Raw genomic sequence first — 26,396 nt, 5'->3', positions numbered from 1 at the left:
CAGGATATGATGTTTCCTGTAGTCCCTTTCCAGCCCCAGCCCCGCCAGTATGACTACTCTAGAGTCTAGACCGACTCAGAGGCCCGTCTAGAGGAAAAGCGGGGACAGGGGGAGGAGGACAGTGAGGCAAAAATCGCCTCTGTTACTCCTCCCCACCTGCTGGCAGCAGCCTGGCAGGGCATTGGATACTTGGAAGCCTCTGAGATCAGAGGCTTCCATCTACTGATAGCACAATGCATAGAATTGCATCCTAAATATCAGAAGTATATTTACCTGCTGCAGAGGCTGGAGGTGGTTGGGCTGTTGAATGATAGGGGAGTTAAATGAGTTCTAAAGGAAGATAAAGACATTCCAGAGAAGCTTAATGAATTATTTCATCTGTCTTCACTACAGAAGATGTAGGGCAGATGTCTGTGCATGAATTGACATTTTTAGGGAGGGAATCTGAGTAGATAAGGTAAATAGGAGATAAAATTTTAGGCCTTATTAACAAATTGAAAACAAACAAATCATTGAGTCCATATAGTATTCATCTGGGGATTCTTAAATGTGAAATTGCTGATATTCTAACAAAAATTTGTAGCTCATATTTCTAAGATTGGCCTCTGTACCAGAGGACTGGACAGTGCTTAGTATATCACCAATTTTTTTAAAAAGGGATCCAGGAAATTATAAGCTGGTTAGCTTAATGTCTGTTGTGGGTAGGGATGTTAGAGAATTCCGCCACGGATCCCAGGGGGGCCAACTTCCAGTGAATTTGGCCCCCTGGAATCCATGGCGGAACAGAGCTCCCCACCCCACCACCCCATGAAAGCCCCGCGAAATGGAGCCTACCTGGCTGTGGCTGCGGCAGCAGCGGCTCCAGCCGCTGCCGGGCTGCTGTGGCCGCAAATGGCAGCCGTCGTAGCGGCTGCCATTTGCGTCTCTACGCCGGCCCATGATAGCTTACGTATATATTTACATAGCCTATCACGGCTAAAGCAGGGATGCAAATGGTGTCTCCTACGCCATTTGCGTTTCCGCTTTAGCTGTGATAGGCTACGTAAATATTTACGTAGCCTATCATGGGCTTGCGTGGGGACGCAAATGGCGTCCTCTACGCAGGACGCCATTTGCGTCCGGAGCAGCTGGAGGCCCTGCTGCGGGTTGGCCCGGCTGGCGGCTCCGCGGCCTGGCCGCGGACCAGAGCTAGCCGGGCAGGATTCCGCGGGGAGGAACGGATCACCCCCCCCCGTCAAGGATTCCAGGGGGAGGAACGGATCGCCCCCCCCACCTGCGGAACCTGGTGGAGCCAGGTAAGCAGGGTTTCATACACCCCTAGTTGTGGGTAGGGATGTTAGGGAAATCTGCTGTGGATTCAAATGAGGCTGGATTCTTTGGAATCCGGCCTCAGGAATCTGCGGTGGATCGGCACCACTTACTTCCGCTCCAGGGGGACTGGAGGTGGAACGGCACTCAGCTGCTTCTTCCACCAGAGCCGTTCGCCTCCTCCACGCTGATCTCCACTTCTTAAAAAAAACAAAAAAGCTGATCGGCAGCATGTGCCCATAGACTTATATGCAAAATAGAGCCGTGAATCTTGCGTATAAGCCTATGGACACATAGACATATGCAATATTGACAGCTCTATTTGCATATGTCTATGGGCACATTCTGCCGATCGACTTTTTTTTTTTTTAAAGAAATGGTGATTGGTGTGGAGGAAGCGAATGGCTCTGGCTGGCAAGGTAACTGGCCCTGTAGCTCGTGCGGCTCCGCGAAATCCTCGCGGAGCAGAGCTGCTCTGAAGGATTCCGGCGGGGGGGAGGAATGGATCGCCTCCCCCCCCACGGATTCCCCACTGGAACGGACGGTGGGGAATCCGTACACCCCTAGTTGTGGGTGAATTGGTAGAAAAGCATTATTAAAGATAAAATTATCAAGTATTATAGTAGGACAAGTCTTGCTGAAGAAGAATCAATGTGGCTTTTATAAAGGTAAGTCCTGTCTCATTTTTTTGAGAGTGAAGAAGCATGTGGATGAGATGATCTGGTAGATAGTATTTACTTGGACATTCACAAGGCTTGTGACAAAGCCCCTCACCAAACACTGCTGAGCAAACTTAGCAGTCATAGGATAAGAGGAGAGGTAGTTTCATATATTGGTATATGTTTAAAAAACAGGAAGCAGAGAGTAGGAATAAATGCAGTGGACTATCCATAAACAGTGGGTTCCTCAAGGAGCTCTTTTGGGATATGTGCTTTTTAACCTATTCATAAATGTTCTGGAGGTACAGGTGAGCAGTGAGGTGGCCAAGTTTGCTGACAGCACCAAATTATTTAGGGTAGTCAGAGCAAAAAGGGACAGCAAAGAGCTCCAAAAGAGGCCCTCCAAATTGGGGGAACGGGCATTAAAATTGCAAATGTGGTTCCATGTAAGCAACTGTAAAGACTCACACTGGGGCAAAAATATTCAAACTTCACATTTGCTGATGGCGTTTGAGCTAGCATTGGCTGATCAGGAAAGGGATCTTGGAGATTTGGTGTGTGGCTTGATCAAAATGTTGACCCAGTGTGCAACTGCTATAAAAAAGGCAAATTCCATCTTGGGGATCATTAGGAAACAAATTGAAAATAAGACTGCTAATATCATAATGTCCTTATACAAATCTGTGGTGCGACCATACTGTATACACTTCTGCTCATCGCACCTCAAAAATGTTATTATAGAGCAGGGAAAAGTACAGAAAAGGCAAACAAAATGATCAAGGAGTTGCAACAGCTCTTCTATGAGGAAAGGTTACAACACTTTGGGCTTTTCCGCTTAGAAAAAAGGTGAGTAAGAGTGGATGTGAAAGAGGTGTATAAAATTATGCTTGGTGTAGGAAAAGTGGACGGGAAGACATTTTCTCCACTCTCTTAATACTATAAACTGAGTCATCCAATGAATCTGAATTGTGGAAACTTCAGGGCAGATAAAAGGAAGTACTTCTTCACAAAGCATTTAGTAAAACTATGGAATTCACTACCACAAGATGTAGTGATGACCACCAGCTTGGATGGCTTTAAAAGGGATTAGTCAAATTTGTGGAGGAAAAGGCTATCAATGGCTACTAGTCTTTATGGCTGTATATTAACCTCCAGTAACAGAGGCAGTACTGATTGCTGGGGGACATGAGTGGGAGGTTGCTATTGCATCTATGTCCTACTTCTGGACTCCCATAGGCATCTGGCTGGCCATTGTGGGAACTTTGGACTTGTTCACATGACACGACAGCCCACCTTGGGTGATTTAACCCACAGTGGGGCTGTGGTGTGTGCTGGGCATGTGCACTACAACAGACCATGCAATATGTTCGAACCCTACAGCAGACCATGGGTTATGCAAGGGCTGTTTAAGCTTCACATAACCTACTCTCTCTGGATTCACATGACACGACAACCCCTGAGTAGGGGTTGGATATGCAAAGTGGCATCTGTGGGCACCACAGTTCATTGTGGGTTAAATAATCCACAACGAGCCACACTGTGTCATCCGAACCAAGTCATTGCAACTTTGTTTGCACATAATGGTAACCCATGGTTTATTTAACCCGTGGCTTGTTGCCTTACCCAGGGTTTGTCTGACAGATGATTAAATAAATAAATAAATAAATGATGATTAAACAAACGGTGATTCGTTTTCTGAATCCCTGGGTTATTTATTTCCCTCCTCCTTTGCCCGGAGCCTTGCTGAATTCCAAATGCCTTGCGGTGCTGTAGTACTGGCATGTTTTACCACACTTGTCCACCACCTCTAGCCTGGTGAAAGAACCCCTGAACAACCCATGGTTCTGGGTTCACATATAATGACAAACCATGGTTTAAAGTTAGCATTATCTACAAACCAGGTCAGTGCTGGACTACATAGATTTTTGCCTCATCCAGAATGATCTTAGGATATGATTGGGCAACCGCGGCTCACCAACTCTTCTTTATGGCAATTTGTCACCGTAAGTGTTCCATTCATATTTCTTTCCTTCACAAACAGTAAACCTGGTTCAGCTCTTGTTATTTGTTTACTCCAAGAGACTCAGAAAGATGCTTTTAACTTCAGCAAGTATAGTTGTCTGTTCTCTTGCAACTTCATTAAAGTAATAGAAAGAATATTGTATTTTTATAGCTCATGCTTGGGCTGTTTTAGCATTTGGCATTTTGAGATAATGTTTTTTCTCCTGCTAAAATGTTTCCTGTTGTGGACATTTATATGCTAGAAACTAGCAGTGCAATTCACAATTTTCTTAGATTAAGCAGCAGTTGAGTTTGGGCTACCAGATGTATGGCAGCACTCATCCACATATCTGTCTTTTTGTCACGGCTGCTGCAGTGCCTTTTTCCGTAGTTGAAGAAATGAGCGTTACTGGAGTTTATATTCATGGTGATGTATATCCCACAGTTCTGCAGGAGGACAGCTTCCTGATAATCTCAGCTTGTATTTGAAAGCAAGCAAGTTGCCAGTGTTTATGGCTGCAAATATATATTTGGAAATGTGTTGGCAGTGCCTGCTGAAATTGTATTCAGCCACCTGTCTGGCTTCTATGTTTTCCAGTGGTTGGAGGTAGAGTTTTATAGATCTGCATAGTGCTCTTCTTCACAACTAGCAAAACAGAAAAAAAAATCTAAAGTTCGCAGTAGTTTTAATTTTTGCTCAAATTGCATAATATAAACATATTGCAGAACTCAGCTTTTCTTAGGAAAGAATAAATCTTTTTTTTTTAGTGTGAGTCTGTGAGGAGCCACCAGGGTTCACCACCTCCTGCCACACTCCTAGTACGTTGACAGAAGTTGGTTCAGAATGGCCGTGGAATGGGGCAGCCTGGTCAGATAAAATGGTCGCCAGCACATCTGTGGGCCTCTCCCCAAAAGGAGAGATAAAAGGTTGAGAGCAGAAGGGAGAGGAAAGGACCAGAGAGAGGGGAAAGGATTGTGGTGGAGAGTAGAAGGAGGAGAGGAAACAGGAAGAGGGAGCAGAGGGAGCAGAGGGAGATGGAGCAGGAGCAAGGAGAAGAGATAGGAAAGCCCTCATTAGAGGAGGAAATGAAAAAGACGGGGCTACAAAGGGAGTGAGGAAAGAAGGCATGACATATTTACTTAGCTCTAGCAGCTGATCTAGAATCTAACTCCAACTTAACAAGATGTGGATGGCAGGAAGGTAACTTTAAGAGATATATGCCTGTGGGCCTCCATGGCAACCACCCTTTTCTCACCCCCACGGAGTCATTATGGGTGCTGAGGAGCAAACCACCCAAACCGAAAGCCTTGCATACATAGCGGAGGCCCCAAATTCTAGGGCTTTGAGCTTGGATTGTCAGGGGTGGAGAAGTTGGCAACCTCACAGAGTTCCTTGAGGAAAAGGATCAAGGGGAGCTCCCAAGAGAAGGAGTAAAATTATTATGATTTGGGGGCAAGAAGGGATACTCTTGATTTGAGTTCAGAAGAAATTTCATGGGTCAATTAAAGGAGTCTTGTCTCTGGGACTTTGGGGTCCCTAAAACAGCCCATGGGTTATGCGAGCGTTGTTTAACCCTCACACAAGCCACCCTTGCTTTATTTGCACCACACAATAAGCTTCGGTGACAACCTGCCACGGTTTCAATATTCAAAATGGCCACCAGCACATACTGCAACCCACCATGGGTTAAATAAGCCATGGTTGGCTGCAGTGATCATGTGAAGCAGCCCACAAGTCAGATTTTGTAGATTATTTTCAAGGCACTACAGCACAAAATATACATATTGAGATAAAAATTTAAAATAATTTGAAATGTTGGGCTATAATAGTCTAAAAAATTCATATACCTTCTTATGTAGTGTCTTATAAAAGTATGAGAAATAATGAATGCAAAAGATCTGATTAGCAGTGCAATCTTTTATATGTTTGTTCAGAAGTAAGTCCCATTGGTGTCCAATAGGGCTTAAGGGTTTTTAGGATTGCAGCTAAAAGACTTTTTCTTTTTTAAAATGTCCCAAATACTGTAGCATTTATTAGATACATTGCATGTATTATATATTCTCAGTTAAATTTAATACAAATCCAGGTTCATGCTGGTGGTTTTGGTCAGTGAGGGAGTAGCTGCTCAATATCCTTTGACACAGTTTTGGTAGAATAGCGACAGTAGAGCTGGCAAGCATAGTAGCTTCCTTTCCACATAATTTGTGTATCACAATTTCAAAATTTATCTTTATTTATGAAGACTTATAAAACATTTCCCCCTGAAAATTCAAGGCAAATAAAGATTTTCAACATTTTATAGAAAGTATTATTGAAGTAAACATGCTGCTTCTCATTCCTGTTTACTGTGTCCACATCAAATGATCTTGCATCATTCCTCTACCATAAATGGTTTTGACTTACAAGGAAGGGAGCACTAAAACGTAGTGATAGGGTGGATTTGGAACAGAAAAGCTCACTCCAATTACAAGCTGCCCAGTCCCCTCTGAACTGAGGCGTCGAGCTAGTAATGTGTGTTCCTCTGTTCCTGCTGTTGTCTCCACCCCCCCACCCCCAAGTTTCCAAGCAGCTTTAGGAGTTGCTGGTTACTCCCTCCCCTGTTCTCAGCAGGTTTGCTTGGGAAGCAGGGGAACTGTCAGGTAAGGGAGGGGCACATTTCTCCCATGTTCCTTTTCTCTGAGGTTGCTTTGGAGAAAAAAACACATTTTTATCACTTTACAGGTTCCAGGAAAACAAAAATGGATTTGCAACTGAGCAAAGGGGAGTTCACCAGTCCCTACTGCAAACATCTTCTGCACACCCTAGCCCAGCCTTCCCCAACCTGTTGTCCTCCGGATGGGTTGGACTACAACTCCCAGAATACCCCAGGCAGCATAGCTGGCACCAGGTTGGGGAAGGCTGCCCTAGCCATTCATCTTTGCTGCACAGAGACAGCCATCAAGAGGCTGCTCTGTCATGAGCATAGAGAATGCAGCAGGACATGCTTTAGATCAAAATGCATTTGTTCCATATGAAGGGATTTCATACTTGATATTTATATATTAAGCCAGCAACTGGAATGCTTAGGAAACCAGTATGAGTAGGAGCAAGAGGTAATATTTAACTGCACAGTGAAGATCCTGATCATATAAAGAGCACTTGCCCATGACCATTATAGTTTCTAGCCAGGAATAAGTAGAACCAATTGGGAACAGTCCTGTGCATCTGGAAGGTCTTTGAATAATTTTGGCAGCAGTGGAGAAAGGAATAAATGGTTATGGAACGCTACGTTTACAATGCAGTCCTATACGTGTCTACTCAAAAGTAAGTTCTGTCGAATTCAGTGGGACTTGCTCCCAGGAAAATATGTATAGGATTGCAGTCTTAATTTTGAACAGATTGAATCTTCTATCAATGAAGTTAAACTGCCTGCATTGATAATTTTTCTTGAGATACTAAAACACTTAATATCGAAACACCTATTTTCTTAGGCTATTAAAACCATTTTCATAATGGGGTGGGGGGAACGAGTAATAGTGCAATCCTGTGGATGTATACCCAGAAGTAAATACCACTGAGTTCAATAAGACTTACTCCAAGCTAAGTGTATATATGATTACAGCTTACAATCTCCCTATAGGTAGCTGCATCATATTTGCAAAACATAGTTGAGTATTCATTTAAAATAAACTTTGTCAAAATCATACTGAGTTAAATAGCATCGTGTTCTTGTTATGCACTGAATATCTAGGAATATTTCCTTGTATTTTGATGAGTCACACCTTGATTACTATATGCAGTTCTGATGTACTTCAATTAAATAAATTTGGAAAGAGAAGTGCCCTCCCCCCGTAAAGTAAGTTGCAGGAATGACTCCTAGAAAAACATTTGGTAGTGTTTGAATAGAAAAATCTGTGGCAGAGTTTTTAGTGTGGGAATGTTTTTTGTGGACGGAGGCGTCTAGCAGTGTTGCCAGCTAAAACTCCATAGAAACCCAGCAGTGATGCATATTTATAGCTTGCCAATCACCATGGTACCAAGACACTTCTATAGCTAAAATCCATGCTAACCATTCTTATAAATTGTTTCAACATCCTTCTTAATCTTCCTGCAGACAAACCTTATACAAACTGGGAGAAGAAATTCCATCTGCCCTGCTTCTCAGAACGGTGAATGCATTTAGTGCTCGATATATCTTCATAATTGTGTACCTGTTTGTTAACCCCTTTATTTTTCAAAGATTCAGTCAATAGTGTAACACAGATTATTTTATATCACACTTTGTCCATTGTGAAACAATACCTCTAAAACAGTTGTTTTTCTTGGGTAGTTAGAAAACATGGTAATAACTTCCCACATCTAGTGAACAGTGGCAGAACCAGTGGAATTTCTCTTGGATCTGGCCATTTTCTGTAGTAGCTAATCTTAGGCCTGATTTATATACAATATTGGCCTCTTGCTCATGTAAGCTTTCTATGCTTGTTGAGTTGCATTTAAATGTACTTGCAATGTGTGCTGGCTTATTCCCATGTAACATTAGCATGGCAGTGATCAATGGCTTGATGGGTATGCTGTTGGCATGCTAATGTTGCACATGAACAGGCCAGTACATGTTGTAAATGACTTCAGATGTGATGAGGCATGGATGGAAAGCATACCCAGGTAAAGTTTTTCCATGTATAAATCGGGCTTTAGAGGGAGAAATAATACAGCATGCTCTTAACTGCAGTAGTGCTTCTTTTTAAAAAGCTAAAGTCTGATGTTGCAATTGATGAATGGCTATGTGTAATGCTTGTGATTGTGAAATACTATTGGTTGAACTGATTAAATATCCGTTTTTATTATAGCGCCAACCTTGCATGTTTCAACTCCGTGCCTTCCAGGCCACTGAGGTCAAGTAAATTTGACCTTCCTAAGTCGGTACGCGTACTGAATCAAGAGCTTTGAGAGACTTATATTAAGCTATTTAAACATGAGTCTCATTAACTGGTAGTAATTCTGATAGAAACATCTAGACTAGTAAGACCAGGCTGTCAGCTTTGAACATTGAAAGTATCTAGTAGCTCAAATGTAAGGGCTCCTATCACATGACAGAATATTTCTTCTGATTAATGCCTGTGCTCCCTTCTAGTAGCCATGTTACCTCACTCCCAGTGTCCATCCCTACCTAGCCCTTCAGGTCTTGTTCCTATATATTCTGCCTTCTGCCCTTTGGGCTTCTGCTTCCTCCTGATGGAAAAGTAACTCCTAGTACTGTTGTTTCTTTCCTATTGGATCCCTGGATGTACAGACATGGCTGGTAGCCTTTCTTGCTTTACTAGTCAGGAGGATAAGTCTCTACAGAATAATTTGTATATGATAACTAGCTATTTGTTTTCTCCATGCAATCTCTGCCGTGTACAAGATTGTGTAGAGAGAGATCCCAGGGCAAATCTGGCTGTGCCTTGAGAAAAGCCCAGAGCCATTTCTGTGATGCCAGTGGTTTCAGGAAGTTCTGCTGCAGAAATGGCTGTGTCTGTGTACAACCTGGCTCATGCTGCGGTTTCTTCATAGTTAATGAGACAGATGTGCATTTCTCTCTCCTGCTTTGTGCAGCCGGATCCTATGCAAACTGACAGTTCTTTTTACCATTTCCAAAAGATGTATCCTTTATTGATCTTGCTTGTTGGTGTTCATGAACTGAAACAAAAGCTTGTCTTCAGTGTCTCGGTTTTCACCTTGGGTGAAATACATGAGTAGCTGGCTGTAAAAAGAGTTTTGTTTCAGTAATACTGATCAGAAGTCTGAATCTCTTCCAAGGTGAATGTTTTCATGATGAATTTGCAAGCTCATCCAATACCTTTAGGAGAACAATTTCTACTGTATGAGAGCAGAAAAAAACTTTGGTTCGAAAATAAAATTTTATTATGTTCTAATCAAAATATACATGAAAAAATATTTTTGCCGCTTGGTCTGTATGGAATGTCTGAGAGCAAAATGGATCATTTTGAATATGTATTGTCTTGATGGTAATTACTGAAAATATGTAGTAAATTTCATTTTGTGAAACTTTAAAAATTGCATCTCCAAGTTACTGTCCCCCTTGATCTCATGTGTAACATGGAAATATCAGGATCTAGGGCAGAAGTGTGGTGTGCACACTGCAGGTTATGCACTGTGCTAGAACACAGTGAGGAATTTAGTTCAAAAATACTGACAAAGATTAAGGTTGAAACATAAAAGATTTATTTTACTACAAATGTGTACAGAAAGGAAGCCTTGATCAGTATACCACCCATAGAACAGAACTGGCAGACTGTGATAGTGACTGAGTGAGAGAAGGTGAAGGCAGGAACTTAGGATTTGCCAAATAAGAAACAGAGAAGGCAGTAGGGAAATGCTGAGGCAGTACTTGGGGGCTTTAATGCAATGGGGAAAACTTGAATTTCAGTGGCACAGAGCTGGCCACGTGAGGGGCAGAACAGGTGGATTTTGAATGATACCAGGAGAAAGAAAGTAAAAGCAGATTTTTTTTCCGCTTTTTGTTTCAAATTTGTTTCAAACAAATTCCGTGATTTGTTTCAAAAGAGGGGGAACACAGAGGTTTTCATTTCCTGGTTGACCCACAGTCTGTTGGAAATCCAGTGGGCAATGGCTACCTTGGTCCCTCAGGGCTTCTGGTCATGAATTTATAATGCACAGTGGGGCCTTTGCTTGATTGGGAATGAAGTCCACAGTGCTCACAGTGGTTTTCTGTCTTGTGTTGATAAAGGCCCCCATAGATGATAATGGGGGACTGATGGCAGGCTGAGCCCTATTTAGAAACCCCTGAACCCTGCACAGAGGCCTGGTCCTGGAAATGTCAGTTTGCCTCCAGAGGAGAGAATAGTGTTAGAAGCGGATCACAGGGAATGGACAGTGTGCCAAGCAAACCCCAGGAGGATCTTAGAGCGGTTCATCAGTGGATCCAAGTATGCTGGGTTCTGTGAAAAGATCTTCTCAAGGAGGGGCTGGACTTCAGGGCAATTACATGGTACAGACAAAAAGAAAGGAGATTACTTCAGGAATACTCAGGATGGGGCTAAACAAAGGAGTCAGTAGCTTGGCTCCAGGGGATGAGTACGAGCCTTCCAGAGGTACCTTGCCTCTTGATTGACTATAGGTTGGCTAAGCATGAAAAAAAGACTTCCATGGATGGGAAAATGAGGCAGAGGTTCCCAGAACAAAAGTGAGTGCATAAATTTGTGCATATGCGGATATAGCACTGTGTATGTATGTCTGGTGTTTCGGTGCCTGTGCAAAGTGACTTGTTCCACTGTATGTATGTGTGTGTTGGTGTATGTGTGAATTTAACCCCATCTGCTCTCCACGTCTCCTGGCTGTTTCTGTCTTCCCAAGCACACTGAAGTCTTCTGCAAGCAGATTTGCCAGCATGCTTGTATAGAGTGCAAAGTTTGTCCTTGTCACAGTGTTTTTTGTTTTGAATGGCGGGTGAGTTGTTTTTCTCTTTGAATTGGTGAGGGGCTGGATGTACTTTGGCAGAAAGGCAAGCCTGGGTAGCTGGATGGGCTCTGTCCCTTGAAGAACCAGCTGCCAGAGTGAAGGAAAAAGCAGCCAGCCGAGTTAATCTTTGCACTGGGGGGGATATCAGCCCCTCTTGACTGGGCTTCTGCACATGAGAAGATCTCCTTTTCCCAACTGGTAGTGCTTGTTCCTCCATCCTGACCCTTCTGCAGAGCTGGGGATGTGTGTTTCCTGCCCCTAGCTGCCTCATTCCAGTCATCCTGCCCACTATGCCAGCTACTGGGTTGGATACAGGTTGCCATGTTTTTTGCGTGGGTGAGGATCAGTGCAGGGGGCCCTGGGAGCAGAAAATCAATGAGTGGACTGAAGGATAGCTGAAGAGGAATTCATTTAGGGCAGGAACAGAGTGGGGAACAAATTCACGGGAAATTGAAGTAGGGATGATCTTGGGGCAGGATCTGGGTGGCTAATGAGTTTGGGAAAATTGATCTGGAGGCAATCTTCCTATTAATTTGGGGGAATAAATTAATTTTAGAGGAATTTAGAGCTGATTTGAAGAAATTACTTAGCTTGCCTTCTGTGAAATGGGTGGGTTCAAAGGAGTGAGTTTGAGTTTGGGGACTTAGCCCCCCAACTCACTCTGTCTTGTACTCAGGTTCTGAGACGAGTACCTGTCTCGCAGCCTCACCAGTTTGCCTTCTGTGAAATGGGTGTTTTGTGATTGGCCATGACTGCCATTTTGTGACAGTGCACATGACACTATCTCAAAATTCCATATGTGCCCTAGTAGGTTGGGGACCCCCATGCTAGGGTGATGCCAGAGAAATATGTAAATGCTGCCATGGCTGAGCTTCTCAGTAACAAAGTCTTTTAAATGTCTTCTATAATAGGGGTAGAGAGAAGGTAGATTTCTGGGCGTTAGTAAGGGTTTCCAATTCAGAATTGTTTACAAATATCACAATCCCCCCCGCTTCCCCACAATTAGACCGAAGAAAGCTTGGGAAACCAGGAATGATTTGGGAAAACGGGGACTAGGAAATCAGGAAAGGAGTTTTGGGTCAAAAGGCTATCAACTTAGTTCTGGTACTGAAAATTCCTGAATTCAGCATGTGCTCAGAAACACCATTCCTTAATTCTATGTAAATGTTTGCCCTGCCCGCTATTTTGTACCTGATTCCAGCTTTTGGGCCCCAGAGTTCTAATTAAAAACAAAGCCTGAAGTCTTCCCACTTTTGTTCTATAACACTAGATTTTAAAAAGCAAGGGGTCCTCATAGTTTATTGGATCAAACATTTGTGTACTCTCCAGTTTATTACTGTTAGAAATTTGCATGCTGAAATTCAGCAGTAAATCACCCCCTTTTTCCATTGCTCTAGCAAGTACTAGTTATTTATTTTATTTATTTATTGTATTTTTATCTTGCTCCTCAGCCAAAAAAGGCTCCCGGAGTGGCACAAGCCCCAGATGATGCTAGCACAATGACATTAATGCCAGCACTGGGGCACAGTTGGATATGATCCAGAGATGTATAATATTTTTCCAGGAAAATCCTACAAAATACTTGTGAATGGTGTTATGAATGTGTCATGTAGCACATTCTGCTGCTTTCAACCTGTGCAAAGAACTTTCTTCCATAGTCACATGCTATACTTTACCTGTTTTTCTTGTATTAGACAGATTTTGCAATCAAGGCGTGTCAATTTTTGTATCTGTAAACTGAGTGTATAAACTACATGAAATCAAATGGTTCTCTGCTTTTTTACTACATTAACAACACCTACAAGTGATATATTCCTAACTGAATGATGTTTTTGGTGTTACTTCTAAAAAATGTATTTAATCTGTATTGAAAAAAGAAAAGTGTGAAGCTTCCTTAGAAATACAAGTAGAAGCTATACTGTCATTGAGAGGGAAAAATGTCTAGAGCAACCTTTCCCAACCTGGTGCTTTTCAGATGTTTAGGATGACAACTCCCAGCATTCCTGATCATGCTGGGGTTGATAGAGTTGAAGTCGAAAACATCTGAAAGGCACCAGGTTGGGAAAGACTGGTTTAGCGCCTAACTGGCTAATAAAAACTAACTTTAGGGATTTGTGACCAAAAAATGGAATAGAATCATAGAATAGTAGGGTTGGAAGGGGCCTACAAGACCATCGAGTCCAACCTCCTGCTCAAGGCAGGAATCCAAGTCAAACCATCCCTGACAGATGCCTGTCCAGCCTTGTCTTGAATGCCTCCAGTATGGGAGAGCCCACCACCTCCCTAGATATAGGGCAACCTCCCTTAGGAACAGATATAGCCTGTCCTATGGTAATGTTCCTATTTCAAATAATATGCACAAAAATATCAAGACGTTCCAAGACAAAGAAGTGTAATCATAGATCATAGAATAAAATCATAGAGTTGGAAGGAACTTTGAAGATCACCTAGTTCACTGCAGAGTGCAGCATCAGCATCCCTGACAGATGACCATCCAGCCTCTGCTTAAATACTTCCAGCGAAGGAGAATGCACCACCTTTTGAGGCAAACCATTCCACTGCTGAACAACTTTCACTGTTAGGAGATTTCTCCTAATGTTAAGCCTAAATCTGCTTCCCTGCAATTTCCATCTAGTCCTGCCCTCAAGAGCAATAGAGAACAAGTCTGCTCCATCTTCTGCATAACAGTCTTTCAGATATTTGAACACCACTGTCATGACTCTCCTTAATCTTCTCTTCTTCAGGCTAAACATACCCAGCTCTTTCAGTTGTTCCTCACAGGACTTGGTTTCCAGACTCCTCACCATCCTGGTTGCTCTTCTCTGGATGTGCTTCAACTTGCCAATGTCTTTCTTAAAATGGACACAGTACTCCACAGTTCAGAACTGGACACAATACTCCAAAACGTGGCCTGACTAATGCAGAATAGAACAGAACTATTACTTCCTGTAATAGGGCACTATACTCCTGTTAATGTAGCTCAAGAATGCATTAGCTTTTGGAGCTGCTGCATCAGATTGCTGGCTCATATTCAACTTGTGATCTACTAAGAGCGCAATCCTATGGCGATGCCTGCAAGCCTCCAAACTCGGAGGCTTATGGGTATTCTATGCAGAGCGGGAGGAGTGGTGGAGGTGATCTTGTGAGACTAGGCATTGCATTTTGTGTGTTACATTTGATTTTATGTGTTATGTATGTATCAGCGTTGGTGTATCCACATTATGTATTAGATTTTAGTTGAATGGGTTCCCAGAGTATGAGTGATGATGGGTTCCAATAAGGCTGTGAGCTATTGAGTATTGGGGATCTCAGAAATCATGCTGTAAGCACTTCTGAAAACTGGGTGAAGAGGCTCTTACAGAGTGAGGTTGGTGATTGCAGTGTCAACAGTTACAGCATCTTGTAGAACAACAGCTTGAAATAGCCATTGTAACATTCTGTGGAATAACAAGTAGGCCCGGAGCTTTGCACCCTCAGTGATAAGACCATCTTTTGACTTGTGAGTCAGTGGACAAACATCAGTGAGAGACTGCAGAGGCTGTGAGTATTGAATGTGGGTCAACAGCCAAACCATTTGTGAGGTCATGCAGGGACAGTGGGCTATGGGTCAACAGCCATGCAGCGACTGTGAACTAATGGATATAAAAATGGGCTTGGAATCAGCCCCAGTTAGGAGTTCTCACAACATCAGGACGGTGCACACCTTGAGACCGCATAATCTGTGGAGCAAAGTCTCGCTGGGTGGGGTTGGCCTCCCATTGTAGCGAGTGGTGAGTATGATTGGATGGGGACCAAATTCTATTTATATGATATCTGAAATCTGTGATTTGAAGTGCAAATTCTGTATATGCTATTGGTATAATCAATAAAGCAATGTAAGACTAGAAGAGCTCTTGTGTGCAGCCTCATTCCTCCAATTCTTTTTAGATCCCAGGTATGATTGAGATTGATCACCCTTTATCAGACAGATTTGGTCACAATCTTCACCTCCACACTCCTCCTGCTCTGCATTTTGGCTAGATGGGCTTTTTCACCTGTCTAGCTGGGTGCGTTGGAGCGGGGTGGAAAGAGGCTGGGAAGGCCTCGGGATATGTTGGATCCCGACTTCCGCAGTCTCCTCCCTGTCCACCGGCATGTCCCCTTTAGCCCCCACCAAGCGGAGCACGGATTATTCAATCTGCAGTTGGAGCACTGTCTCCTACCTCAGATCCAACAATCCAAATTATCCAGTGGCCCCCCAGACTGTGTTTAGGGGCCATAGGATTCCATGTAGGTCCTTTTCACGCATACTGCTGCCAGGCTAGGTCTCCCTCATCCTATACTTACGTCTTTGATTTTTTTTGTATCTAAATACAAAACTTTACATTTATCTATGTTAAATCTCATCTTGTTAGATTCGTGTGTGTTGCAACCTGTCTAGATAGTTTTGAATCTGATCCTGTCTAATCAGGTGCAAATAATAATATCTGTTTACTTAATGTTGAGAGGCATATTTATTCAACTGTGTTGAATCAATATTATATTCTTTTGTGTAGGATGGTCTTGGGAAGGAAAACAGGATGTAATTCAGGATACTAGTGTGTATAGATTATGGTTTAGTGCAGCTATTGCTGCTTCTTTGGCAAGTACTGTAGATTCAAGAAAAACATGCCGATGCAGTACTTTATGAATGTGAGTCCTATAGCTTTCTCAGATTGAGTTTTACTGTATAACACTTACTTACCTCCTCGCAGCAATTATTTTGTTGTTGTTCATGCCCCTTCAGAGCTCAAGTTCATGCCTTTCAAGTTTTGTTTCCTTTTAAAGGCAGCAAAATAAAATGTGCAGTTCCATCCGTTACCTAGGGTCAAAATTGGTGGTAATGTGAAGCCCTATGCATCATATGTAGGATTAAAGCGGGGATGGGATGCCCCGCCCCCAAGTGTCCCTGTGTGCCCGGTTACCTCAGAGATGTTTGAAGGTTTGCACAGGGACTTGTAAGCATGACTGCAAGCAGGAACTCTGATAAGGCAGGGTTCGCAATCACAGGAGCTTTGAAACTGGATGTGCTTAAAAGCGCCTTTGCAGATCTTTTCACATGGATGCCTGGGGAAGCCCAATATGCAATGGTCTCTGAAGTAGCTGGGTGCATGGGGATGCTTGGGGGTGGGCCATGCATGTTTGCACATGGCACATCCGCACATACCTATGTATGTTTCAAGTGAACACTTGTATAGCCTTAGAGTTTAGTGTCAGTGGGGAAAAACGAGATTATATTTCTTCTGGAAAGACCATTAGGATGCAATCCTATGCTTAAGATTCATTGGTTGAGGGGCTGTAGTATTTGGGGAAACCCTGCTATGCTGATGGAATGCAAGATATGCTGCAATGATGGCAGATATGACAGTAAAGCATAGAATGTCCCTTCCATTGCCTTCAATGGGATGGTGAAAAAATTGCTAGCCTCATGTCAACAACCACCCCACCCACATCACCATGACAGAGCATTGGATATAGGGTAACTCAGCACTCGGTCACAGCACACCACTGACAGAATATAAAGCCCACTCAGGGAGACTGTTACTGAGATGATAGGGCCCGTGGCCTGGAGCTATATTTCTCTGACTTCATGTCATGCATACTTGTAACTCACACATGGGGAAACCTTGGTGATGGGAAACAGAGAGAGGGCACTTTGTATGTAGAGGGAGTACTTGCCTCAAACAGCCTGTCTCCAGAGCGCTCATGGGAACTTGGACACATTGGTAACGCTTCTCTGCTTAGAACCCAGCAGGCATCTTGCCTTTTGAATTCAGTCACAAAACACCAAAGCCATCTGGACTCCACTTGAAAAACTGGGTCTGCTGAAATAGAGCATCCCACATAGGTAAGCAAGGGTAGGGGGACAACATGCTGTAATGTGGGGGTGGGGAACCTCTTTCAGCCTGAGGACCAAATTCAGTTCTGGCGAAGCTCTTGGGGATCACATTCCAGTGGTGTGCAGGGACAAAAGCAAGCCAGCGGGGCCAAAGGCAAAAGGGGTTAGGTCCAAATGCCAGCATGTTGTAACTTAAAGCTCTTACTGCTGATAGCGAAGTCTTAGGAGAGGCATTTCAACTTTTTAGAATAGGGAAAAAACTGCACAGAAGCTGGGAAATCACCAAACAATTGGTGGGGGGAAGGGGGGTTGGGGGTAGAGAATCGTGGAGGGCTGGATTTGGACCCTGGGCTGGCCAGAGTTGGACCCTGGGCCTGAGGTTCCTCACCTCTGCTGTAATGTATAATGGCTGCAAGTGTCTGCCATGCCTTCCCTGCTCCTTGTTAAAATCGTGCCTTGTCTGAACTATAGTGTTCCAACACTCTCTTGTCCCCTGACAGCGAGGAGCAGAGTCCCCACATACAGGGGAGACACTCATCCTCATATGTAGGGAAGCTCCTAGTTAGCAAAAGCCAGGCACTCCGCTCCAGCCATTTCCACTGGTAGTCAAATGCTCAGCATTTCTGCATGTAGTAGAACACTGCGCACACAGTGGTTCTTACAGCACCCAAGGGAGAAGGGGGCACATATAGTCGCAGTCACTGCAGTCTCCTGTGATTGCCCCCACACCATGGGAGAGGAGGGAAGACTGAGGTATAAGCACTGACTGAGCACTCAGGTGGCACCACTGTCTCTTCTCACTCACTCTCTCATCTTACAAACACTGGAGCAGGGACCATGTGCGCTAGGTCCTGATTATTGCTCATTATTCTCTCTCTGTGTCTCCCTGTTCTCTTCACAGGATGTTCTCCCAACAGATATAGGATCCATCCCGCACCCCATTCCATGCCTGTCCCATGACCATCAGCAGTGACCAGGATACCACCAGCTGTTCCTCTGTGGCATTGCTAACCTACTTGTTTCAGGCAGGCTACTGTATTACCCATGGAAGTGCCATCACAGTTACACAACAGGTGAAGGGATACCTATGATGGAGCTGATGCCAAAAGAGATACTACACATGCTTCTCAGCTGCCTGTTAAGCCACTGTCCAAGGCACAGGAGTCCTGCTGAGGTGACTGGTTGGCAACCCCATACATTTATGTGTATATTAATTTATTTCTTAGATTTATATCCTACTTTTCAACTACAGTTCTCAAGGTGGCTCACAATATTTATAAACATATAAGAGACACACCAAAAAACATGCACTTAAAATGAAAACAGCCAGCTTTCCTTGAGCAGGAGCTAGCATCTGATGTTCTTTCCCACAGAGAAGTTGTTGCTAGATGGCCCTATGGCAGGGAAAGAGATAGCCCTGCTTGAACAGAAACAAGCTTCTGGTGTTGTCTCTACCTGATTTACTCTCTAGAATTTTTTACCACAGGGCAGGGAGCATATACACCTAGGTTAGTAGTTTGCTGCCTTGGGCATTTCTGAGCAATCATTGCTGCCAGGAGTGCAAGTGGGAAGACATCCAAGTTGGACTGCACTTTCCCAGGCCACCAAGCAAAATCTTCTGTAGCAGCACTAATATTGTACAACGAAGCAAGTGTTAGCCATCTGGCGATGCAGCCAGATGTAACCTGGGGAAGGAGACGCCATGGACTTGGGCTCCTCCTGCTCCTCCTATCAATGAGGGAAGAATTCCTGACTGCTCTCATGTGTCTCTCTCCTCCATCCTGGATGCTGTTCAGTAAAGGCTTTGACTTTGCCACATGTGTTGTTTCTTTGTTACTAGTAGGGACTTGTAGATAAGGATCCCTTTCTCTACCCTAGTAGGATTTGGCTGCAGCTAACCTCAAGATGGGACTCTGAGGGGGCAGCAGGCAGGGGGTTGATGTCAGCAGTACCTCCTCTCTCTACTCAATTGGTTTCCCTGGACTGTGAAGGTGCAGGCCTCTTGGGTCACCAGAGGGACAGGTGCTTCTGCCAGAGGGTATGAGGTAGTCCGTTAGGGGTGGGGGAGGAAAGAAGGAGGGATGATAGAAGCTAGGGCCAAATCATGCTTCCTGGCAGGGCTAGCCTATCTGGCAAAATGGGATGTGTGGATTGGTCATGTGGGTTGCCAGGGGGAGGGCGGAGCATGAAGAGCAGATTGGCTCAGATGTACCTGGAAGTGGGGGGCCCCTCTTTGCCTTTGCAAGGGTGGTGGTGGTAGTCTCTGGATATGAACCAGGCATCTCCGGTATATAGAACATATGCTGTTCCATTTGGCCGGGGCTCTTCTTGCAGCCCTTGCACTCCTGGCATGAATCACTGTGTGCTGGGGGTGGGGTGGGGAGACAAGTGCTCAGTGATGTGTATGATTCCTGTCTGCTGCTGTGGCTGAGTGATTAGGAAGCTGATCTGTGGAGATTGCTGTATGGATTCAAGCCCTGGGAGTTCTCTCTCTTGCCTTTGACAAGCCCTTCTCTCTGATGGGGATTGGAACTTCTGCGTCTTGCTTCCCAGCCATATGCACTGAGGCACCGGGGGGCTGGGGCGGTGTTCACAGCTGCCCTTGTTGCATGCCTTAGTCCCTCCTCTTGGCTTCTTGTCAAAAGACTCTTTTCCTCCCTTGCTGCCACGTGTTTCACTGCAAGCCTCCTCCCCAGGGAGCTATGTGGGTGGATTCTCCTTCCCTTTGTGTGGTGTGTTGCATGGATTTTCCTTCCTTTTGTGTGGTGTGCTCCAAAAACATGGTTGTGAGAAGTGTAAAGGGATTTGGATCCCTCCCTGTAGGGATGCCTGGGGACTGGCAGTAGTGGGTTCATTGCTGGCTGAGCCACTGGGGCTCATGGAGTGGGAGTGCTGTGACATCGTGTGTGTGGTGATGCAGGGGTGTTTGCTGGGGTCATGTCCCAGTGTTGCGAGTTCATTGGCTCTTGCTGTGTGTGGCAGCATGTGGATGTTGCTTTCGGCTCAGTCCCTGATAGGTGAGCGCTAGTGGAGTTTCCATGGATCCTGTGCCTGTGTCTGCTATTTTGGTAGTTTCTGCTTGTGTGTTTTTACCTTACCTGGGCTGAGCACACACTGGATATGGTGGCAGTATATGGCATAGTGGTGGCATATCTCTCCACCCCACCCCTTTTCTTACTGTGCTGTGCCCTGGCAAAATGTGAGTATACAGTTGCTCTGTTAGGACATTTTATAGCATAGGAGGAACAATATTATTGTCATGTATTGCAATAAATTTAAATTTATCATAGAGGTCTGTCATTGAACCCGCCTTTTGCTTCTAGTAGATTTAAGCCGATGTTCCTTTTACTTATTAATGTGAAAATATTATTTTAAATTACCCTTAATTTTGCTTGTAACTTGTCCTTAAAAGTAAAGTTTTAATGCAATGTTTTGATTGGTGTTTCAGGATTTTTAAGTGGAATTTTTCTCTTGGGAAGGTCTAGAAAAAGATTATGAAATTCTTTGCAGCATCATTACATTTGTAGTTAGCTAAGGACTGAAGAAACACTTCAGATTCCTAGGTGGCAGCCTTCTTTGCAATTAGTCACCAGGGATTCTTCCAGTCATCCTCCAGAGTACAGTGTAAAAGGTAGTATTCTGAAAAATGTTTCAGTAGCAATTAACTTTTATTATCTGTAATTGGAGTTCTGTCTGATCAGATACTAAAGCAAAAATTTCTGCTTCAGGACAAATTCTGAAGTATTGATGTCCAAATGGCTTCGCTTCTGTTTTATTCTGAATGATACTGAGGTAAATGTTGTGCATATGCAAATATTGCTACTGTTTAATAGTGCTACTTCTGTTTTTTGTTAAAGTCTAGGACAAAGGTATACAAACTTTTCGGTCCCGAGGGCTGCTTTGGGTGCTTGCTGGAGTGGGGGGGACCACGCACATACATGCATGCACATATATATGCACGCACATACATGTATACACATTCACATACAACTCAGTTACACATACCACTCACATGCTTAAATCCAACTCCTGCCCAAGAGTGTTTCAGAAGCCTGGCATCTGCTTTGATCAGATAAAACTGATACTCCTCCCAGTTCTTAAGCCATCCTGCCATCTAGGAATCCTGGCTCTTAGCCCTCTTCCCTCCTCTAATCCTCTCTTATGTTGAAGGATCCTGACATCCCACACTGTTACCTGGAATGTTTTGAGGGGTGAAAAAAACAAGAATGAGGAAAAAATTCTCTAGGCAGAGGCTCTTTGATTCTTGTCATAGAAGCACTGTTTCTAGACCATTGAAGGAAGGAGGCAGGAGTCTTCGAGCACTGCCTCCTGGGATGCTCTGGGGATGCTGTAGGAATGAAGCATCTATGGTAGGAGCCATAGAGCTCATTCCTAGAGCGTTTTTTCTTTTTTTTTTTCCTGGGGGTTTGAAGAGGCTGCCAGATTGGGCTTGGGGGAGGGGCTGTACTTTTGTACCCTTGAACTTCAAAGTTTCCCCCCATAATATTGAATCATTTTCCCCCACCCTCTCATTGATGCAAGAGCAATGGAATTTTTTCCTATGTAAAATTGCCTCGTGAATCCTTTACTGTTTGCAGCATAGCTAGCCTGCTGTAAATGGAGAGGATTTTGAAGCATCCGTTCCTCAAAGGAAGGCCTATTCACCCCTGTATAATAAAACTAGCAGAAATGCTCATTTGAATTTCATTTTAATAAAAGGCGAATGAAAAACGTACCTGTCTTTACTTTGAAGGAAACTTTTGCGTAAATCAGATTTTCAAGTTTGCTTTTACAGGCTTTGTGTGGAACGTGTTGGTCAGCTGTGCAAGGCTGGATACAGATAATGGGGTTTGTTTGTTTTTTGAGAGTTGAAAGTGCTTTGCGAAAGAGGGAGGGACAGAGAGAGGTGTTTATGGTGTTCACCCTTGCCTCATTTCTGCATCTGGTAAGCAGGGTTTTTGCTTTTTAAAATTTCAGACAATTGTGAGATTGTGTGTAACCAGAAGCAACAGTGGGACAAAAGACACTTACGTGTGTGTGTGTGTGTGTGTGTGAGAGAGAGAGTGAGAGAGAGAGAGAGAGAGAGTGAGGATGTGTGTGTACACATCATGAAAAGTAAAGCCTCTCTCTCAAACTTCTTTTAACTTCCTCAGAGACTGTTGTCTGCCTATGGCCCAAGTTACTGGTAGCTTCAGGAAAGAAAATCACATTTGGTTATTTCTTGCCTTGGCAACTTCCATGCTTCCTAGAAAATCTTAGATTGTTAACTGCCTTGTTTGCAATGGTGTGCCCATTTATTAGAGAACAACTCAGTGCGTATCTAAGAATTAGACACTGTTCAGTTTTGAGACGTAAATCCTATACATCTACATAAAACTCTGCCTTTTACTTCTGCTGTGTTCATAGATTCCATCGGGCTTCGTATATGGACTTCAAGCCTTGGAGGTAGCAGAATATTCAGCAGAAGGTAAAGAGGAGTGCTGCCTTCTGGCATCATAGTGTGTGCCTGTGTGCGAGTGTGCACTGGGATAGTGTTGTGCAGTTCTTTAAGGATAAAAAGAATATACCCATGTAGGCTTGGCATCATAATTAATTGACTGGCTATATCCGTAGGTTGCCTAGTTGAGCATGGCCAAATGTTCCATGACATTAAGAATGCCATCGTGTAAGTGTTGGCCCTACCACCTTATTCCATCATAGGATTACCTGTTAGCAATAGCAGGAGTGAAAAGCCTTTGCTTCCAAGCCCTGCAGACCTGAGGGGGTCTCTGACTTATGCACCTGTACCTGTTATTTTGTGTTCTCTCTCTCTCTCTCTGTCATGCATGCACGCATGCATACCTCTCATTTAAGAGTAGGCACAGTCTTCAACTCCCTCCAGAAGATTTCAACCCTCTTGCTTGCCAGTTTAGTCTTCCTGGCCTAATTTCTCGTATTGGCTGTTCATTTAAGTGCTAGAGTCTCTGAACATGAAAGCACGAAGCAAACACACAAATCATCTTCATAGAGGCATAGGATTCAGGAGAGGGGGTGGTCATGGCTGCATTTGCAGTGAAGTGCACATGTGTGCTCTGAATTCAATCACATGCACACTGTGCTACTCAATATAGTTCCACTGCTTAATAGGAGGACTGTGGAGAGAGTATCATTTGGTGAGATTGAGTGTGTTTGTGTATGTGTGGTGTTCTCTTAGATGCCATGCAGGTCAGCTAGCCAGCCCAGAGTAGAGTCTGAGCTTCTCACTCTTAATCAAATCTCCCCTGAGATTGTCCACATCTTGGTATGGACCACTTCTCAGACAGTGGGATCGTGGTCAGGTGAGACCAAAGTTCTGGAAAAAGATGGCAACCCTACAATAGATCTCTAGTGCTCAGAAGTTGGAATTACTGCACAGTCCATTGCATTTATTAGAAAGAGGGGCCTGTGTGTGATGTAGCATAGTGCTCTAGAAAGGGACTGGACTTTGGAGTAGTTTTCAAAGCAGTAGGTTTTGTAATTAGTATAGTTCAATCTGTATTTTTGTTTGGGTTTTGTTCTAATAAATACACTTTCAATACCTGGCTTCTATTTTACAATATTTGACTGGTCAATTGGCCAAGGCTTTTTTACTGGTAAAATGCCAACTATATGAAAGCAAGGAGTGATGTGCAGAATAGGAATGTGATTTATCTGTACGTACTTTATGTAATCTTAAGGTTGCAGGTGAGACCATTGAGCTTTTCAAACTTTTTATTTTCTTGCAATTTATTAGGTCTTGTTTGTAGCCAAGAGGTGCAGGGATATGTAATGTTTTTTTCATTTCAGTACGTTTTCTCTGTATGTCAGAATCTGTCTTTATAGTGGAATATGGCTCCCAAGTATGAGCTTTGACAGAGACTGCGGGTGGTAATCTCCATCATATATCTTGTCTTTGAATCTGAACTTTTATTAGATTTTCATTGGATATGAAACTTGACTTGAACAAAACTTTCTTCTGTGAGAACTTAATCTTTACAGGTGTTACTGGTTTGTTGGTACTTCAGTCACTGCCACTAACGCCTGGTATGACTCAGGTTGACTAAACAAAGTTTGAAACAATAATAAAGAGTGGCTTCCATTAGTCTTCAGAGTGCCAATCAAGCCATTTTAGGGCTGTTTCAAACTTGATGAATTTTTCCACGGATACCATTTATGTATAGGAAAAGCATCATGCAAATCATATGTGGGTAAGCACTTGGCACAGCTGCACATGGAATTTCATTCAGTGTATATGCAGTGAGATAAGCATGTCTGTGTTGTATCCAGTAGGAGAGGCAGAGTAGTATACAGTACCCTTTATTTAAAAGTATAAATAACAAAGTTAGTAGGATTAGCAGCTATGCTTAGAACTAAGTGACTCTTGCTACTTCCTATTTTATAGGCTGCCTTCCTTCAGCTGGGTATAATCCCCGCTCTTTTAAAGGTGCAATGCCTACAGAACCACCAGCGTTTGTTTGCTTTCTGGTTTCACTGCTTTTTGAATAAATAGGGTGCTAGATTTTTTAAATTTTCTCTAAGCTAAAGGTAAAAACTTGTGTAGGACTAGCCATATTGAACTATGCAGAGAATACTTCTGGTGTGAGGATAATTGGTTGGGTGTGTATAATCTGTCTTGTCTTGTTCCTGAAATGTATCTTTATGCCCAAATATATATAATGGGTGTGAAAAGTATTATTAACTTGTTGGATGGTGTAATAAACATTGGTAGCTCCTTTGCGGTTTCAATTCTGTTAAGTATTTTTACTGAGCGCTACAACAATTTCCAGCACAAGTTGTGTCTAAGAGGAAGGTGAAGTCATTGGTTTCAGAAATACCTTTTGCCAACAAGAATAGAACTGGCTTCAGAGGTGACACTGTCAGTCGGAAACTATTTTAGGATTGTGATACATAGCAAGTCGCTGCACAGCCTTATTAGAGTGACACACAGTTCACAAAAACTTGGGGCTGGATATGAGCTGAGGGTTCCTCTAGGCCGACTTTCTGCCTCAAGGCAAAATCCTGCACACATTCATCCTTTTTCCCACCCCACCCCTACCCCAGTTATCCCAGTGTATCCAGACTGCGGTGTGCCAAAAGCTGAGAGCACAGTTGAATGTGATGTCCCATGTTAAGGTGCATGCAAGCAGATGGCTCAACCCGTCTTCAAGTAGACAAGGCAACAAAAACCAGCTACATTCACTGGCTGATCTGAACTGGGGAATATATTCTTCCTGATTGCAGATGATGATGATGATGATGATACTAAATAATCAGTTGGACTTGATGTTATCAAAATCTATCCATTGACTCTTTTCCAGAAAATTTGGGTTGTGGGAAGGGGCCAAGGGGCAAGTAGAGAAAGCACTGGCAACAGACTCTGATTGCAACAACTGCAAAGTCTGAATATTCCTCACACAAGAACAGCATGAATGACACTGAACCACAGCCACTCCCTCCTTGGCCAAAGCTGAAGCATCTCAGGATCACTCCTTGGGTGGAAATGAGTCAGCAACTGCCATCTCCAATTTCCAGTATACTGCTCTTTTGTATATCCTGGGCAGGGGTCCACAAATTATGGCTGGACTTGGTAGCCCAGCTGTGCAGTCTAGTCCCACTATAATAGTGCAACAATATTCTATACATCTAACAAATACAGATGTCTGATGAAATTATGTTACTCAGGCTTTAGTTCCTTTTAAACTTCCAACCTAAGATTCATTCCACATCTTCGATGGGTTTTTGTCCCTTTCAAAAAAATTATCCACACACAAATATATATGTTTTACCTAAGTTAAACGATTAAACAGCATTTAAACTGCTATTTTCTGGTAGAAATGGTAGGTTAAGTATGGAATATGGCCAGTAAGATACTTTAATTTTCTGTCTTAAGAAATTTTCCTACAAAGATGAAGGAAGACTGACCAGTTTGTCAAGGAGGAGTCTTGTGGCAGCATAAAGATGAAGCTTTTTTGCGACATGAGTTTTCATAGTCTTGGCTAGAATCTTCTTGGATGCAGTTTTTTCTAAGCACAATCACTGAATATCTCTGCCTATACAGTTTAGAAAAGCAACATGGGTATTTTGTTTGTTTTAATCAGAATTCATGATGAAA

At 43.4% G+C, this 26,396-nt stretch overlaps 1 protein-coding gene across 8 annotated transcripts in view; it reads left to right on the top strand.

Moving 5' to 3' along the window:
• CDK19 (cyclin dependent kinase 19) overlaps nucleotides 1-26,396 on the top strand; it is a 136,619-nt gene that overhangs the window by 4,217 nt on the left and 106,006 nt on the right. For 2 of the 8 annotated variants that reach the window (XM_084827296.1, XM_084827295.1), the window contains exons 1-2: nucleotides 18,225-21,079; nucleotides 22,694-22,754. The exons of 5 other annotated variants lie outside the window; for them this stretch is intronic. Coding sequence is in view for 1 of the 3 variants with exons in the window: in XM_084827294.1 (XP_084683420.1) it covers nucleotides 22,694-22,754 (61 nt within the window). In the remaining 2 variants the exon portion in view is untranslated. Of the gene's footprint in view, nucleotides 1-18,224; nucleotides 21,080-22,693; nucleotides 22,755-26,396 lie in introns of those variants that run through there. One more of the 8 variants, XM_084827294.1, reaches the window with a different exon arrangement.

The sequence above is a fragment of the Heloderma suspectum genome, chromosome 1, assembly GCF_057233095.1.
Source record: "Heloderma suspectum isolate Gila_16-S chromosome 1, 16-S_ref, whole genome shotgun sequence".
NCBI classification, from domain to species: domain Eukaryota; kingdom Metazoa; phylum Chordata; class Lepidosauria; order Squamata; family Helodermatidae; genus Heloderma; species Heloderma suspectum.
Note: the sequence above shows the minus strand (reverse complement) of the source record. Positions and strands in the feature narration are given on the sequence as shown.